Below are 17,623 nucleotides of genomic sequence, written 5' to 3' on the forward strand. Positions count from 1 at the left end.
GCAGTAACCGCCTCTATTGTCTCCAGCAGCAGCAGCAGCAGCAACACAGCAGCGCACGGACGGATCTGCGCGTGCAGGGGAGCGGCACACGCTGACCCGAATCTCCAGGCAGACGGACGGAGGACGAGCGGACCTGGACCTAACACTGGACCGGGCATCATGGCTGATGTGTTTTGAGTCATTCCTCGTTGAATAAGAGAGAGCTCTCTCATTCAAAGTACTGCGGATGTGTTGTTGCGCGTGGTGATTTTGGGCAGGCTGTCCTGTCAGTTGCTTGTAAGCGGAGAACGTGTTGCGTTTTTGCTCGGCTTTATTATCACCTCCTTGTTTCCGCGCGAGTTAAGGTGATTATTGAGACCTTAGGTCCATGATTCGACCAGGAAAATGGGCTGTTGCGTCTGCGAGACACAGCTGTTTTAGTCAGACTTGACAACCGCGGATTTTAGCGCTTGTTTTGGTCGCTTGTTTGAAGGAGGCTCGAGAAGCGCCGCAGGGCGATCCGTGACACCCTTTCCGCGACACCCCCACCCATTTTTAGCGGATACTTTTGGATGGGGGGCAAGCAGAGTACGGCGGGGCGGCCCCGGGGTGCTTTTCCCGGTGTCTCGACAGATGACAGCGCGGTGCCACCCTCGGCCCACTTCGGGCACTACCGGCCAGGTGGCACGATGGGACTGCGCAGCCGCTCGGTGAGCTCCGTGGCGGGGATGGGCATAGACCACAGCGCCACGGTGCCCTTCGGGTTTTACACCCCTAGAGGAACAGACTCGGACAGAGCCGGAGGGGGGTCTGGCTCGGATCCCGCTCATAACGGCAATGGATACCAAGAAACGGGCGGCGGGCACCACACGGACGGTATGCTTTACCTGGGATCCCGGGCGTCGTTGGCAGACACTTTGCCCCTGCACATCGCGCCCCGGTGGTTTAGCGCCCACAGCGGTAAGTGAGAACTCAAACTCCGCATAAACAGGGCGCAGTGGCACAAAGCCACGTCGATGCCACCACATGTAGTACGGAATATGACTCGAGGGCACTCTGCTGCTGCTGCTCCAGTTTCGCGCCGGCGGGAGGGGGAATGCGCACGAGACCTGTCTGACCAACGGCTGGACTCGACTGGCGCGAATTTACGATAATAAGTCATGTTGCCAAATCTTACTGGGACAATTAGCCTGTGATTACAGAGGGAGGGGGACTCAATGGTTATCATCGGCTTAGCTCGAACCACAACATGTCTCTCAGAGTGGGTTTTAGTAAAATAGATTGTGATTTTTTTCAGTGATTTGAATCTTTTTAATCACTTTAGCCAAAATATTGATTCACTGGTTTGTTTAGTGACTTCTGTAAGAAAGTGGTGATTGTTGAGTTTATTTTTGTGCTAAAAAGTTTATGAATAATTTAATGAAGCAATTAGTTATTAATTCATAGTGTTGACGATTGCTAGAGATTCATTTTATCAAGCTTTAGAATGAAAAAAAAACAACAACAACCTACTTATGAGGTAGCCTACAGTAGAATACTTACATTTGTATTGTTATATCTCCATCATTAATAGACAGTTGCACCTTTGACACATTATTGTGAACTTGTTTGAAAAACTGAACAACCACACAAATGATATCATATAATTACATTTCATTGGTTTGTAAGTTAGTGGCAGTTAATTATATGTTGTAAACAAAAACAATGGTCCCTACATATTTCCTGTTTTACATTTTTAATTTCTATAGCTTCCGAGAATCTAAAGAGAGCCACATATTTATAAATAATGTTACGATAGCTGTTTTAACATTAAGTTAAAGTTGCCTGCTGTTACAGTTATAAAATAGATTGATAACAAACAGAAAATGTTCATGGGCCTATGACATGACAATGTTGAAATGGTCTATACTACATGTCATGCTAACAACAGTGTCAATTCAGCTTGCTTCACACTGCCATTGACAAATCTTCTACCATGGCCTCATGGGATATGTAGCAAACTTTAGAAATATAAGGCTAACTCAGGTAAATCTTGCATACTGTTTTATGAGTACTATAAAGTTGGACATATTAGTTGTTTCACTGCTTTTGCCAAGTAGGCCTATATATTTTGTAAAGTATACTTCCATTCATTCTTATTCATTGCTCCACTGAGCTTTGTTTTGTCTCAAAAAGCCCACACATTCAGTGATTTGTACAATAGTTCCTACCAAACACTCCTTCACAATCCACATTTAAAATCAGAAAATGTTAATGCTATCCTTGAGGACAGGAAAGCAGTCACTTGTACCTAAAGGAAGAGACAGAAATATGAGTCAGTGCATGCAAGTGAACAAAAACGATTCATTCACCATTGTAACAGACTATCGGGCTTGTCAAGGCCTGAGCCGGAGCGCTCTTGATGCCTTCCAGCCTCAGTCCCTCGGTGCTCGTTAAATCAAGCCCCAAATGTGGCCTCCAGAGGAAACCTGGCAGATGTAAACAATTTGACTCAGATTTTCCCTTAAAGGTTATTTCACAGACACCAAATGAGGTTTCCTTCTCATTGTCAGGCAACGCACCTCATGTTAACAGGTGAGGCGATCAGCCCTGAATGTCATGGCGTGTGATTTGGCTTCTAAACAGCGATTGCCCACAGGTTGCCAGGTTGCAACTGTGAGTTAATGAATGTCACAGTGAACACAGGAGAGGTCAGGTGCCTTCCTAAAGGGTGGGGACCGGGGATCATTAGGGGAAATGGTTCTAGGAAAAGTACAGTATGTTCCCCAGAGTTTGAAAATAAGACTGTGTAAATAGGTATATTCTCATATCAGACACTTATTGAAATGGAAATGACTCATCTGAAACACTGATTTAAACATAGCCCAGTTATATCAGCCTAGTCTATTTATTTAAATCTTCATAAATGTGAATACACTTACTCTACAATTTATTTTCCACTTTTAATAGGATCTGGTCCATTCAAAAGGAAAACTTTTTCAGTCTTTCGGTCAGCCTCATGTTGTTTTGAATTTGTATAACTTTCTTATGTAGAGCACAAATGCAGTGAGACAATTTCATCACATAATTGTTTTTTATAACATGAATATATATGTTTTTTTAATGTCCTATAGAATAAATTAATGTATTTATTTACATTATATTACCCTAAATATGTAAAGTGTCATTTTCTCTCTTCTATTTATGTCAAAATGACAACAAACCATTAATTGGGTGATTCCTTGAAAAGTGTAAACACTGATCTGTTTTAAAATATGTTAAAACATATCGATCAGGTGTGTAGTTTGATGATCTGCCATTTCCTGAATACATTCTAATGAACATTTGTAAACAACATTGCAAACTCATGTGGTTGAAACAACAGCTCTTGACTTGTGGTTAGAAACTTGTTGGCATGACACATGGACTTAAAAAAGATTGTGCACTTGAGAAAAATAAGCAAGCTAACATGTAAGACTGACTAAGTCTGCTATTGAATTAATAAATGTCATTCTATTTCTTTTAGTTTTTACACTCTCAGAAAAGATACGACAGCTGTCACTGGGGCAGTACTTTATTAAAGGTACACATTTGTGATGATTTCCGTCAATTTCAGTACCTTACAAGTAAAAATTAACCTAAAACATGCAAAAGTACACTTTTTTTAATATTCTTACCCGGCAGGCACAGGATTTCAACATCACATTAGACTGACATTGTACCCCAACATCGTGGGAACGTCGCATTTTATTTGGAAATAAAAATCAGGTTAACGTCAGAACTCAATGTCAGGCCAATGTCAGTGTTCAACATCCAACCTAAAATCAACCAAATATTAACGTCTGATGTTACAGCTGGACGTTTTGTGGATGTTAACATCATGACGTCTTATTAGGCGTTGGATTTTGGTTGCCATACCTGACGAATAAATGTCAGTATTTGATGTCAATAAGACGTATTGATGTTTATGATGTTGGCTCGACGTTGGATTTTTGTCACTTTTCAACACAACCTAAAATCAACCAAATATCAGCGTTATCTAACGTCATTAACAGACATCAAAATAACGCTGTCTTTAGACATTAGCTAGACATTGAATTTTGGTCATCTGACGTCACAACCTAAATCTAACCTAATATTAACGTCCTACAACATTGTGTGCCTGCTGGGTATGTACTAAATGTGCTTTTGAAGTACTGATTTGGACCCTTCAGGTTCAGCTCCAGTTACAGCTCTCGTACCTTTATTACGATTTACCTTAAATATTTAATTTTAGTAAAGAATGTGCATGTGCGTTTAATGCTGTACTACCTCAAAATAATATTTTGGTTATGTAAAGTTGTGTTACCTAATAACACAAAATAATGTAATTCATAGGGAGGCAGTCCTTGCTTTGCTCATTATTTACAAAAACCTAAAATTAATTTGATCTCAAATTTAATTAGCATAATTTATCACTATACCACTAACATATTGTTCTATCCAACATGGTTAAATTGATATACAATATGTGTCACCATTCAGTAAACAGTTGTGATTAGCTAGTTAGAATATTCAGAAATGAGCAGTTAAACAGTGAGCTATGCCACTGTTCTAGGAATTCAATTGTTTGTACATCCCAAGCACACGCATTAGCTCAACCAATGGTGAGAGTTTGGGTTGGGATTATTTGTTTGACTGATCATCAGCAGATTGAAGGAGTGTTCACGAATCCTGTTTAATAATCCCTTTATTTTTGCAATTCTGTTCAGCTTTCACTGGCGAGTTTTCGTTCTACAGTTTTGTTGTTTGACAATCAAAAGTCGAGTTTGTATTGTCTGTAGCACTTTCAGGCTCCAGAAAGCATGAATGAGGCTGGATTCAATCAGTGTCTTACAAGTGAATTTTGTTTATTCTCGCTAGGCAAACAGAAGTTCTGTTTACACGAGTGGCTGGCCTACTTGCAACATATTATATATAACTTCAAGTCAGCTTACATTATTCATTTATCTCCTGTGTCAAAGTTTTTCCATGATATTTAAAGTAACTGCATTACCAATGACCATATTTGGTCGCAAGGAGTCAGGTTTCTTTCTTTTGTAAAAGCTTTTACAAAACTGAAGGACCAACAGTTCCTTTTTTTCTTATTGTGATGTACATCAGAGTGAAACCAGTCTATTGTTAAATGACAACAGCAGCTTTGACATTTTGTCAGTAAAGTATGATGTCAAACAAAAGTTTTACTTCAAATGTATGAGTGAATTGATGCATTAACAAATAGAGTTCTGTTTCATTAATTTATTTATTCATTTTCTTTTCAGCTTAGTCCATTAATTAATCAGGGGTCGCCACACTTTGCATTCACAGACAAACACTATGGCCAATTTAGCCTTTTCTATTCACTTACAGTGCATGTCTTTGGACTGTGGGGGAAACCAGAGCACCCAGAGGAGAACATGCAAACTCCACACGAAATGCCAATTGACCCAGCCTAGGCTCGAACCAGCAACCATCTTGCTTTGAGGCAATTGTGCTATCCACTGCGCCACTGTGACGTCCTAGTTCTGTTTATTCTAACCTTAAATGGAAAACATTGAGCATGGTCCCATCGTGCCAATTGAAAACAAACAAGATATCTGAAAGAAAAGGTTGCTCGACTATGCAAAACTCACTGCCACATTGTAGTAGACACTATTATTTTTATTATTATATGCTGTTGATATGCTATCCTTAATGGTTAGCATGTGGTGGCTTGCTAGGATGTTCTGAACTGTTGCTATTGAGTTCTGGGGGGTTGCTAGTAAGTGGTTCCTTTAGTGTTGCTAGGATGTTCTGAATAGATGGAAGTGGGTTTTAGAGTGGTAGTTAAGGTGTTACTCAAATGTTCTTAATGGTTGCTAGTGTGTAAGTTGTGGCTTCGGTGTTACCAGGATGTTCCAACTAAGTCCAAGTGGGTTTTAGGTTGGTAGTTAGGGTGTTCCTAATGGATGAATATCCTTATAAATAAAATATTCTTAATGGATGTCAGTGTGTTTTCTGTAAGAGTTAGCTAGAATGTTGCTAGGATGCTCTGAATTGTTGCTAGGTGGTGATCTAGGTGTTTGCTAGTACACTAAGTGGCTGCTTGATTATTGCAAAGATATTCTAAACTGTTGCTATTATGTTCTTGGGTGGTTGCTATGTGGTTGCTTGAGTGTTGCTAGGATGTTCTGAAGGACTGCATGTGTGTTTTAGCATGGTAGTTAGGGTGTTATAAAATGTTGCAATTGGTTGCTAGTGCTTTTTTAGTAAGAGTTTGCTAAAATGTTATTAGGATGCTCTGAATTGTTGCTAGGTGGTGTTCAAGATGGTTGTTACGTTGTCACTAGGATGTTCTGAACTGTTACTACTTAGTTCTGGCATAATGTTCTGAATGGTTGTGAGTGCATTCTGTGAGGTTGCTAAAATGTAGCTTGAATGCTCTGAATGGTTGCTAGAGTGTTCTGGGTGGTTGTTGCTAGCATGGTTAGGTGGTTGCTTGGATGTTATGATTAACTACAAGTGTGTTTCAGCATGGTAGTTAGGGTGTTGCTAAATGTTCTTATTGGTTGTTAGTGTGATGTAAATAAAAGTTTGCTAAAAAGTTGCTTGTATGCTTAGAATGGTTGCTAGGTGGTGTTATGTGGTGGTTGCTAAAATGGAGCAATTTATGCTCTGGTTGCTAGAGTGTTCTGGTTGGATGTTTCTAACGGTTGCTAACGTGCTCTGGGTGGTTGTTGGGATGTTGTTAGAATGTTCATAACTCCAAATGATTTTGTTGCTATTGAGGTCTGGGTGGTTGCTAGTAAGTGGTTGCTTGAGTGTTTCTAGGATGTTCTGAATAATTGCGAATAATTCTAAATAAAAGTGTGTTTTAGCAAGGTAGTTAGGGTGTTGCTAAAATGTTAATGGTTGCTAGTGTGTTTAAGTAAAAAATAGCTAAAAAAATGTTGCAAGGATGCTCTGAATTGTTGCTCTGTGGTGTTTTAGGTGGTTGTTATGTTGTCACTAGGATGTTCTGAACAGTAGCTACTGTGTTCTGGCAGGTTGCTAGAGTGTTTTCAGAAAGTGGTTGCTACAGTATTGCTTGGATGTTCTGAATGATTGCAAATGTGTTTCAGGGTGGTAGTTAGGGTGTTTGATAAGTGGTTTCTAGGATGTTCTGAATGGTTGTAAGTGTGTACTGTGGGGTTGCTAAAATGTAGCTTGAATGCTCTGAATGGTTGCTAGAGTGTTTAGGGTGGTTGCTGTTAGGGTGGTTAGGTGGTTGCTAAGATGTTCTGAATTACTGCAAGTGTGTTTCAGCATGGTAGTTAGGGTGTTGCTAAATGTTCTTAATGGTTGCTTAAGAGTTTGCTAAAATGTTGCTAGGATGCTTACAAGGGTTGCTAGGTAGTGTTATGTGGTGGTTGCAAACTCATAACTTCATAACTCCAAAAGATTTTGTTGCTATTGAGGTCTGGGTGGTTGCTAGTAAGTGGTTGCTTAAGTGTTGCTATGATGTTATGAATAACTGTAAGTGTGTTTCAGCGTGGTAGTTAGAGTGTTGCTAAAATGTTCATGGTTGCTAGTGTGTTTTAAGTAAGAAATTGCTTAAATGTAGCAAGGATGCTCTGAAATGTTGCTAAGTGGTTGTTATGTTGTCGCTAGGATGTTCTGAACTGCAACAATACTGTATGCCACATTACATATGCTCTGGTTGCTAGAGTGTTCTGGTTGGTGGTTAGGGTGCTGCTAAGGTGGATGTTCCTAATGGTTACTAACATGCTCTGGGTGGTTGTTGGGATGTTGGGAGGATGTTAATAACTCCAAAAGATTTTGATCCTACAATAAGCAATTGTTTTATTGCCTTCCAGGATAAAATCGTAAATCTGCTCACCTTTCCTCAGATGTCATAAATGTTCATATCATAAGGGATGTGAGAAACAGTATGAGCTGGTTTATAAGTATGAGCCATAATCCTAGTAATGCTTTTCTTAGCGAAAGCACCACTAATAATCAGTAATTGCCATTGTTTAAAAATTAAGCACTGGTGATTTAAAACCGAATCACTGATGTTTGTTTACTGAGAGGAAGTTGCTCAGATTAAGAGCTGCCTCATTGTGTTGGTAACAGTGTTTAGTCTCCAATTAGAACGCGGTATTTATTTGTGATCTTTTTGTCGAAACTAAATTCCTTTCAGTGCTGTCATACCGTATTTATGCTCTCTTCATACTTCAACTAGTCTGATGTTTTCAGAGCAGGTCTATTCATGCTCCAGCTGTAGTGTTTGGGTTGAAGGCTGGTCATCTCATTGAGGCACTCGCTCACCTGTTTGCGGCACGCAAGCAGATTAAAAGCAAAAGTAATCGCCCTGTCAAAAGTGCTCTGTTTAATCATTGCTGCTCACCCATTAGAAAAAACAAGTAATCATTCACTGGCCTTCGCTGCTCTGCTTTAAACGCAGCCCCTGTACTGTCAAACCTTAAATAGTCATCACATTATCACAAGTTATTACTATAGTTTAGAAAATAATAACGAAATATGTAAAAAATTAGCAGTTAAACAGGACCACGCCATCTTGATAATGATCGGAAATGTGTAAGATGCCACAATACCCAAGGTTTTGCATTTTAAATTTAACAATTGCATTTTCAACATTCCTTTAACCCCTTAAGTGTCGTCCCTTAAGTGTCGACTTAAACTCATATTCAACTGATATTAATGCCAATATTTAATGCTTTGGTGTTCTGATTTAAGCTTGGTCTCATTTTAAAGCAGACAGTTGTCAGAATAGCATAAATAGCAGTTGCTCAGTAATATCTGGTAAAAATTACTTACCAGATGAAAACTATACATTTTAAGCTGTCAGGTGATATATAGTTTGTCCTGATTGCTTTATTTCTAGACTACAATATTTTGGTTTAAAATTGTAACCATAAATGGTTCCACAGGTTGTAAATGTGTTTTAATTTATTACACTTTTTTTTACGTAACAAAAAACTGTGGTAACAAAAACCTGTGGTAATGTATTCAGAAATCTTAGAACTTTCCTTTCCTTAATGCGAATTAGATCAGGATTTAATTGCAAAAAAAAAGATATAAACTTAAGTGTACTGGTGGCAGGACAGTGACAGTAAAGGGGTTTTAATTACTCTCTGAACTGGCTCTGTGCATGTTTGAATGTATGTCTATGCCGATGTAAGGGCTGCTTGATTATGGGAAAAATCCCAATCACGATTATATTAGTCATAATTGTAATGACGATTGTTCAAAACGATTATCAGTTGAAGTCAAAATTATTCGCCCTTCTGTGAATTTATTTTTATATTTAAATATTTCCCAAATTATATTTTACAGAGGATTTTTTCACAGTATTTCCTATAATATTTGTTCTTCTGGAGAAAGGCTTATTTGTTTTATTTCAGCTAGTATAAAATCAGGTTTAAATATTTTGAAACCTATCTTAATAGCTCAATATTATTAGCCCCCTTAAGTAATATATATTTTTGATTGTCTGCAGAAGAAACTGCTGTTATATAATGACTTGCCTATATACCCCAATTAAGCCTTTGAATGTCACTTTAAGCTAAATACTAGTATTTTGAAAAATATCTAGTAAAATATTATATGCCATCATCATAGCAAAGATAAAAGAAATCAGATACAAAAGTCCTTCAGTCAAGAGCAGTGAGTGATTTTCTCCTTTTGTTGTTTGATTAATGAAAAACAGGCGTCAGCAGGAATATTGCGCGCTGTCACTTTAAGAATAGTGCAGCTCTGATATGGTTTCTCTTTTACATGTCTTTTATTCACAATACACAAATGAGGGTTAATGTGAATAATCACTAAACACCGCACTCTGACGCAATTGTACATGTATTTGACCATTACAGCGCTCACATTAAGATGGCGTTAGATGTGTGTGTGCTCTGCTGTCCGAGGCTAAGCACGGCGCACACGCACACACACACACACACTACCTGTCCGAGGCTAAGCACAGCGCACACACACAACAGCATGTGCTCTTTCACGCTTTTAAAAATATGAATGATGCGCATCCCATGCTGCAAAAGTTACAGTACAGCACTTTTTGTTGTTTTTGAAAATGTCTTTTTGAAAATGTGGAGATATATGACCTCCAGGTGATGCCCAATACTCATGAGTCTGTCTAAAGCAGGCGTTCCTCAGCATTTACCAGAAAATAACAGTTTTTTTTTTTTTTTTTACAATGTAGGCTACGGCACGATAATAAAACAAACATTTTGCTTTGTCATTCAAATAATTCAGTCCTACCTTTTTTATAGTATATAACAAATTTTAGGTAAATTCTACTTAAAAGTTTCATGGAAAAGCACTCATCTAAAAACTCTGGTCAATATTATGCAAGATAATGCATAAAGCATATAATAAAAAAAAAAATGTACAGTTGAAGTCAGAATTATTAGCCCCCTTGAATTATTAGACCGCTTGTTAATTTATTCCCTAATTTCTGTTTTACGAATTTTTCTGTTTTTCTTGTTTAAGATTTTCTCAACACAATTATAAACATAATAGTTTTAATAACTAATTTCTAATAAAGGATTTATTTTATCATTGCCATGATGACAGTAAATAATATTTTACTAGATATTTTTCAAGACAATTCTATACAGCTTAAAGTGACATTTAAATGCTTAATTGGGTTAATTAGGTAAACTAGGCAGGTTAGGGTAATCAGGCAAGTTTTTGGATAATGATAGTTTGTTCTGTAGAAAGTCGAGAAAAAATATAAGGGGCTAATAATTTTGTTCCTGAAATAGTGTTTCAAAAATTTTAAACTGCTTCTATTCTAGCCGATATAAAACAAACAAGACTTTCTCCAAGAAAAAAATATTGTCAGACATACTGTGAAAATTTCCTTGCCCTGTTAAACATCATTTGGAAAATATTTTAAAAGAAGAAAAAAATTCAAACGGGGCTAATAATTCTGACTTCAACTGTATTTGTAAAAATTCATAGTAAGTTACTGAAATGGTAAAGTAAAAACATGTATTTTTTTGTTAAAAACATTCATATTTGTTACAATTACCAGTCCGCTGAGTAATTTTTCTCAGTGCATTTCGACCATGATGAAATCTCTTTTGTTTAAAGAATTGTTTTAAGTGTATGATTTTTTTTGTTGTTTTTCAAAATAAATCAAATCAAAAATCAAATCAATCTGACAATTTAACTAAAAAAAAGCAGGAAGTGCATTTTTTAATTTTAATTAAAGTTTACAAGAATAAACTATTTTTTTTTCTTAATGACATGCACAGATGAATTATTCACAAGTAAACTGTGAGCTAACTAAATTAATGCTTAGTTTGGATTTTACATATGTACTTACCCTTTATTTAATGTATTCAGTGAACTTTATATTCACGTTTATATTCATGTTTTTTTTACATATCATTTAGCAAACCATACCGAAATTGTGACACTAAAACTGTGATGTGAACCGAACTGTGTGCAGTCTGTACCTTTGCACTCCTAGTACTAAATGGTCAACAGTATTTACACAATATTTTGTTCACCCTTATCCTCAATGACAGCCTGTTGTCTCTGCTGTCAACAAGGTTCATGCAAACCTGAACTTCCCTACAGCAGCTTCTTCAGTCACTCTTGCTTTGTAGTTCACTGTATAAAGGCTTTTTGAGGAATAGTTTACTTTTTTTTGACTATCCTATATTTATTAACAATAATGTTCCGCACTCACTAGTAAAAAAAAAAATCTAATGTATTTGCATAATTTTTGGTTTGACTATATATTCAAATTTCAAGTGGTATCACAATGGAAGTCTTCAAAGGGATAGTTCACACCAAAAACAAAAATCACCCTTTCAAACCTTTATGAGTTTGTTTCTTCTGTTGAACACTGAAAGAAGATATTTTGAAAAAGGCTGAAAACCTGTGGCCATCCACAGTAAGAAAAAACAAATACTATGTAAGTCAATGGTTACAGGATTTCAGTATACTTCAAAATGCCTTATAACATGTTTCAGAAGAATAAAGAACTCTTAAAGGTCCGAAAGGGTGAATAAATAATGTCAGGCTTTTAATTATCCCTTTAAGATGACATTTGAAGTCAACATCAACATGTCACAATAATTCTGGCCAAAAATAGAGTGTTACGGTGCTGGTTTTGATGGCAAGTCTTTTAGGAATGTTGGGATTGTGGAACATCTGTGCTGATCTGTCTGGCAGCAGGATTCAAGAAATATAGGTCACTCTCTCAAATTATTTCTGCTCTCTCTCTCTCTTAGCTCACGGTGTAATACATTTATGCAAAGACACAGATGCACACACATGCGCGGCATCTTACTGACACAAAAGGAAGACAGTCCCAAAAACAAAATCAGACATGCACATAAACAGAGACAATCAGGGCTTATTTCTAAACGCTGCGAAGTGTCCTCAAAGTGGACTACAATGTATGTTGACATGTTAATATTTAATATTCAACAATTATGTTAAATTAAAATGAAATTCTTAGTTGTATGGTGGCTCCATGGTTAGCACTGTCGCCTCACAGCAAGAAGGTTGCTGGTTCGAGTCCCAGCTGGGTCAGTTGGCGTTTTTGTGTGGAGTTTGCATGTTCTCCCCGTGTTCGTGTGGGTTTCCTCCGGGTGCTCCGGTTTCCCCCACTAGTTCAAAGACATGCGGTAATAAGTGAATTGGTTGAACTAATTGCCCATAGTGTATTGAGTACATGTGTGAATGTGAGGAATTAGCATGTTCTTAATAAGACACTATTCATTAATTCTTGTCGGCTTAGTCCCTTTATTAATCCAGGGTCGCCACAGCAGAATGAACCACCAACTTATACAGCAAGTTTTTACGCAGCGGATGCCCTTCCAGCCACATCAACATTCACACACATTCACTACGGACAATTTACCCTACCCAATTCACCTGTACCGCATGTCTTTGGACTGTGGGGGAAACCGGAGCACCCGGAGGAAACCCACGCGAAGGCAGGGAGAACATGCAAACTCCACACAGAAACTCCAACTGAGCCGAGGTTCGAACCAGCGACCTTCTTGCCGTGAGGCGACAGCACTACCTACTGCGCCACTGCCTCGCCCTAAATCACTTTAGGTGAATTGAATAAACTAAATTGGCCGTATGCTTGTGAATGAGTGTGTATGGATGTTTCCCAGCACTGGGTTGCAGCTGGAAGGGCATCCGCTGTGTAAAACATATGCTGGATAAGTTGGCAGTTCATTCCACTTTGGCTACCCCAGATGAATAAAGGGACTAAGCTGAAGGAAAATGAATGAATGAATGAATGGTAAAAATGAAGAACTATTAACGTTACTGACGGGTCAATCTGTGTTATTGAAAACACTTTTGGATGGGTTTAGGGAAGGAGGAGGGTGGGTCTGTCGATCGATCAGTCAGTCGACAGCAGCCTCTGTTATATTTACGCGAGAAGAGCTGGCGCAGATAGCACACGCGAGAGATATTTGAGATCTCAATAGCATACACAGCGGTGGATTCTCGAAAACAAAAACTGAGAAAAAAGTATAGCTCCTGGGACATCTTTGGTGCTCTCCAGAAATGTATATAGAGGTACATTTTCAGAATGAGCCTGGGTTGTTATAATATATGTTATAATAAATGGCCTGATAAATGGACAATATTAAAATACTCTTTAAAATTAAAACAGGTAGGTTATTGTCAACTAAAACTAAAATAATTATTTGTTACTTAAAATAAATGTTGAATGAAAAAAAACTAGTGTATATTGTGTTGTAGTTAGTTGCCAATTCATTTTCATTTAGTTTAAATTAAATTGAACAATATTGAATATGATGACCGAAACTGTACTTAAATGTAATGTAATATGTATTTATATAGCGCATTTATTGTGTATGGGCCTCTCCACACCACCACCAGTGTGCAGCATCCATTTGGATGATGCGACGGCAGCCACAGGACAACGGCGCCAGTGCGCTCACCACACACCAGCTATTGGTGGAGTGAAGAGACAGTGATAGAGCCAAGTCAGTAGATGGGGATGATTGGGAGGCCATGGTTGTAAGGGCAGATAGAGGGAATTTGACCACAAAGAGTCGAGATCTCAGTGTAACGTCTCATCCAAAAGATGTCACCCACTGAGAGTATAGTGTCCCCTTCACTTTTTACTGGGGCATAAGGACTCACACACATCACATGTTGAGTGCCCCATGCTAGCCTCTCTAACACCACTTCCAACAGCAACCTAGTTTTTCCAAGTGGCCTCCCATCCAGGTACTGACCAAGCTCAACCCTAATAAATGTGTACAATTACTGCTTAGGATGTTTTTAAATATATTTTTAAATAAATATAATGTATATTATAAACATTTTATACATAATGTATTCAAATATTACATAAATCAATATTAAATACACACAATATGAATGTATTTATATATGGGTCACACCTTATTCTATATATTTAAATTGTTTATGTAGGTTTGACTGAAACGTAATTGTCAATGCACAACACTTTGCCACATACACGTATCCCTTACTTAGGCAGCAGTGTGCACTACATAGGACCCCTGTGAATGAAAACACAGCTCCACACTGCACAGTGGAAGCAGGTCGGCTGTTGCTGTGACAACCCTGTCGCTTTCCACCACCGCTGTTTTCAGTCTTCCACACGGCCTCAACAATCCTGCCACCCCCTCAACACTGGCACACTCGTTTCAATGAGACCCAGAGGGAGAGATGCTTCCCCTGCGCCCGTCGCTCATTCACCCGTCCTGCATGTGAATGACAGCTGCCGGAGGGGCCGCTAGTGCAGACCGCTAGCCTATAAGCTGACCGCGAGAGGCCATGACAACAGTTTCCATCGAGCAGCCAACAAACCTTGCTATTATACGTAGGGGAGAAGCAAAAATAAACCTGCGACTTGCACAAGGGCGGCTGGTGTCGCCCTAGAGATGTGTTTTAGTTTTCACAATTATATGCAGCTCCTCCCTCAAGCAGCGGTGACGTGTGAAAACTTTCGTGTGCCATAAATACCAAGGAAATCTCACAGCTATTCGTAACTTTTGATTAACTTTCAAATCATCTGCTCACAGGTATATTCATGGGGACCAGTTTGTTTCAGATGCGATACTAAGCAATACTAAAGTGATACTAAACTCCACCAGCCATAGCTTTAGAGCTCATCAGAATGCAAAATGCAGGATATACAGATTAAAAGTTTATTTAGCAACAGCATGAAGAGTCATAAGGTATATTTAATTGTACCTTTTGTTAATTTATCATGTTTTGATGTAATGTCAAATGTAGACTGCTGAGTATTGTGTTTAATGCATATTTAAGTATTGTGTCATCCCTTTTCTGAAGTAAAAGACTAGCAACACACTTTAATAAACATCATCTGTTTATGCAGAGGTTGATATAAATTCCTGGCTGCATATAGCTTAAAAATACAACAAAGTTTACCTCTGTTGGTCTCTTTTGTCAAGTTTAGTTGTAATTTAGCCTAAAATTTACCAACAACACAACTTTTTTTGAGCAAAACAGATTACTGTCTGTGGTCAGGGCCGGCGTGTCCATAGAGGCAACCTAGGCGACCGCCTAGGGCGTCAGAATACAGAGGGCGGCGTCTGCGACACCTCACTCAACACCGGCGTCCTCAGTTATGTCCGCAACACCTCCCTCACCCCCCACCGCCTTAGTTATATCCACGCCTAGGGCGGCAAAATAGAGAGGGTGGCATCCGCGACACATCCCTAAACACCCGCGTTCTCAGTTGATCCAGGCTTTATGTCCGGGACCACCCCCGCTCTTCAATTTGATAACCGGTTATTTATTTCCGTTTTCACTTTCAGGTTGAGGGCGGAGTGATTGTCCTTTGCCTAGAGCGGCAGTTTAGCTTGCTCCGGCCCTGTCTGTGGTTTATATTAGATAGCTCATTCATTCCATGCTAAAATAAACTTCTGCATCACATTATTTTACTGTTTAGATTTATATTTTAACTCTGCTTGTTAAAATATTTAATAACAAATCAAGTATGATTATTTTGCACGTTTATATTTAAGATTACAACATGCTGTGTGTGTTTTTGAGAGAGAGAGCAAGCACTGAGAGCTGTGTTAGAGCAGAGCTCATTAATATTCATGACCACTCCAAATATGGTCAATAAGGACCTTCTGATTCTATGGTTAATTTATGGGGTAATAAATGAGCTTATAAACTGCTTATGGGGAATTTGTGAACTTACCTAAGTCACATGCCTACTATGTAGACATTAGAGAACAATTTTAACTTATTGATTCAACGCAAATTAGCACGGTGGTGCAGTGGGTAGCCTCACAGCAAGAAAGTTGCTGGTTCGAGCCCCAGCTGGGTCAGTTCTGTGTAAATGTAACAAATACCATATAATGCAAATGAATGCAGCTTATTATTGCAAACTAATCTGTTATTGACTGCCAGTGTCTGGTCACATATGTGTGTGCTCTGTTTAGCAAAGCCATTATTATGGTTCCGCATGTGTCAATCAAACACAGAATGTCTATTTACTTTAACAAAATTGACAAAATAAGATTTAGAAACATAAACACTCAGTAACCATATATCTTTGCTAGTTTGTCAAACATTGCATATTTTCATAGAACAGCGCCTGAGGTAACGCACACTTGGAGACTCTTCAAAACATATTTACAGTGGTGATAAATATTATCACGTGACTATGCACATCATCACAAACACTTTTAAAGAAATTAGCAAGTAGTGCTTGACTTAATTACAGAGACGCTGCCAAACTGAAGCTTTTATCTATTTACTGAACTGGACTTTTTGGTTGGCGAATGTTGTCACGTGGTTTTAATTGTTAATTTTTTTAACTATGTCTTTTTAGGCTTTTTTTAACAGAACAGTATATTATTGACAGGAAAAAGTTTAAGAGACAGAGGGAAAAAGTCCATTATATATTACTCAATGTCAAATGACTAATCTTCAAAGTAACAATTACAAAAAAAAGTAGAAACAAAATGCAAGTTGGTTATAAAAATGTCCTACTAATGTCTAAATATTAATGTTTATGTTAAAGAAGGTGTCATTGTGATGCAGTGGGTGGCACAATCGCCTTACAGCAAGAATGTTGCTGATTTGAGCCCCGGCTGGGTTAGTTGACATTTCTGTGTGGAGTTTGCATGTTCTTCCCATGTTTAGGTGGGTTTCCCCCACAAGTCCAAAGACGTGGTACAGGTGAATTGAATAAGCTAAATTGGCTGTATGTCTGTAAATGAGAAATAATGGGTGTTTCTAAGTGTGGGGTTGCAGCTGGAAGGGCATCTGCTGTGTCAAACATATGTATATAATTTGGCAGTTCATTCCGCTGTGGCGACCCCAGAAAAAGAAAATGAATGAATGAATGTTAAAGAAAAAACGCTTTCCATGCCAAATCACACTTGCAGCCAATCAGCAGTAAAGGGGCATGTCTAGTAACTATATCAGAGATGTCAAAAAGTCTTGTTGGGTTAAATGAGCGCTTTCATTTGGTGTTTTCATTTATCAACGTCATCTGGCAAAGTTCGCTTAGTGCTTTTTTAGTAACTGTGCATCTTGCCTAAATGAAAAGATTATGACTGTTCAATTTCACTGTTAAAAAAGCTGGTGAATCTGCGATGTAGAGTGTCCCATATGCCACTGATTATATACTCAC

The 17,623-nt window shown here is 38.3% G+C and overlaps 1 protein-coding gene across 1 annotated transcript in view; it reads left to right on the top strand.

Moving 5' to 3' along the window:
- Window positions 1–38: 38 nt before the first annotated feature.
- Window positions 39–17,623, top strand: part of znrf1 (zinc and ring finger 1) — a 65,397-nt gene continuing 47,812 nt past the window's right edge. Inside the window, 1 exon segment of the mRNA NM_200870.1 lies at window positions 39–939. Coding sequence (NP_957164.1) covers window positions 552–939 — 388 coding nt within the window. The 5' untranslated portion in view covers window positions 39–551.

Source organism: Danio rerio, chromosome 25, assembly GCF_052040795.2.
Source record: "Danio rerio strain M-AB ecotype USA chromosome 25, GRCz13ab, whole genome shotgun sequence".
Lineage (NCBI taxonomy): Eukaryota > Metazoa > Chordata > Actinopteri > Cypriniformes > Danionidae > Danio > Danio rerio.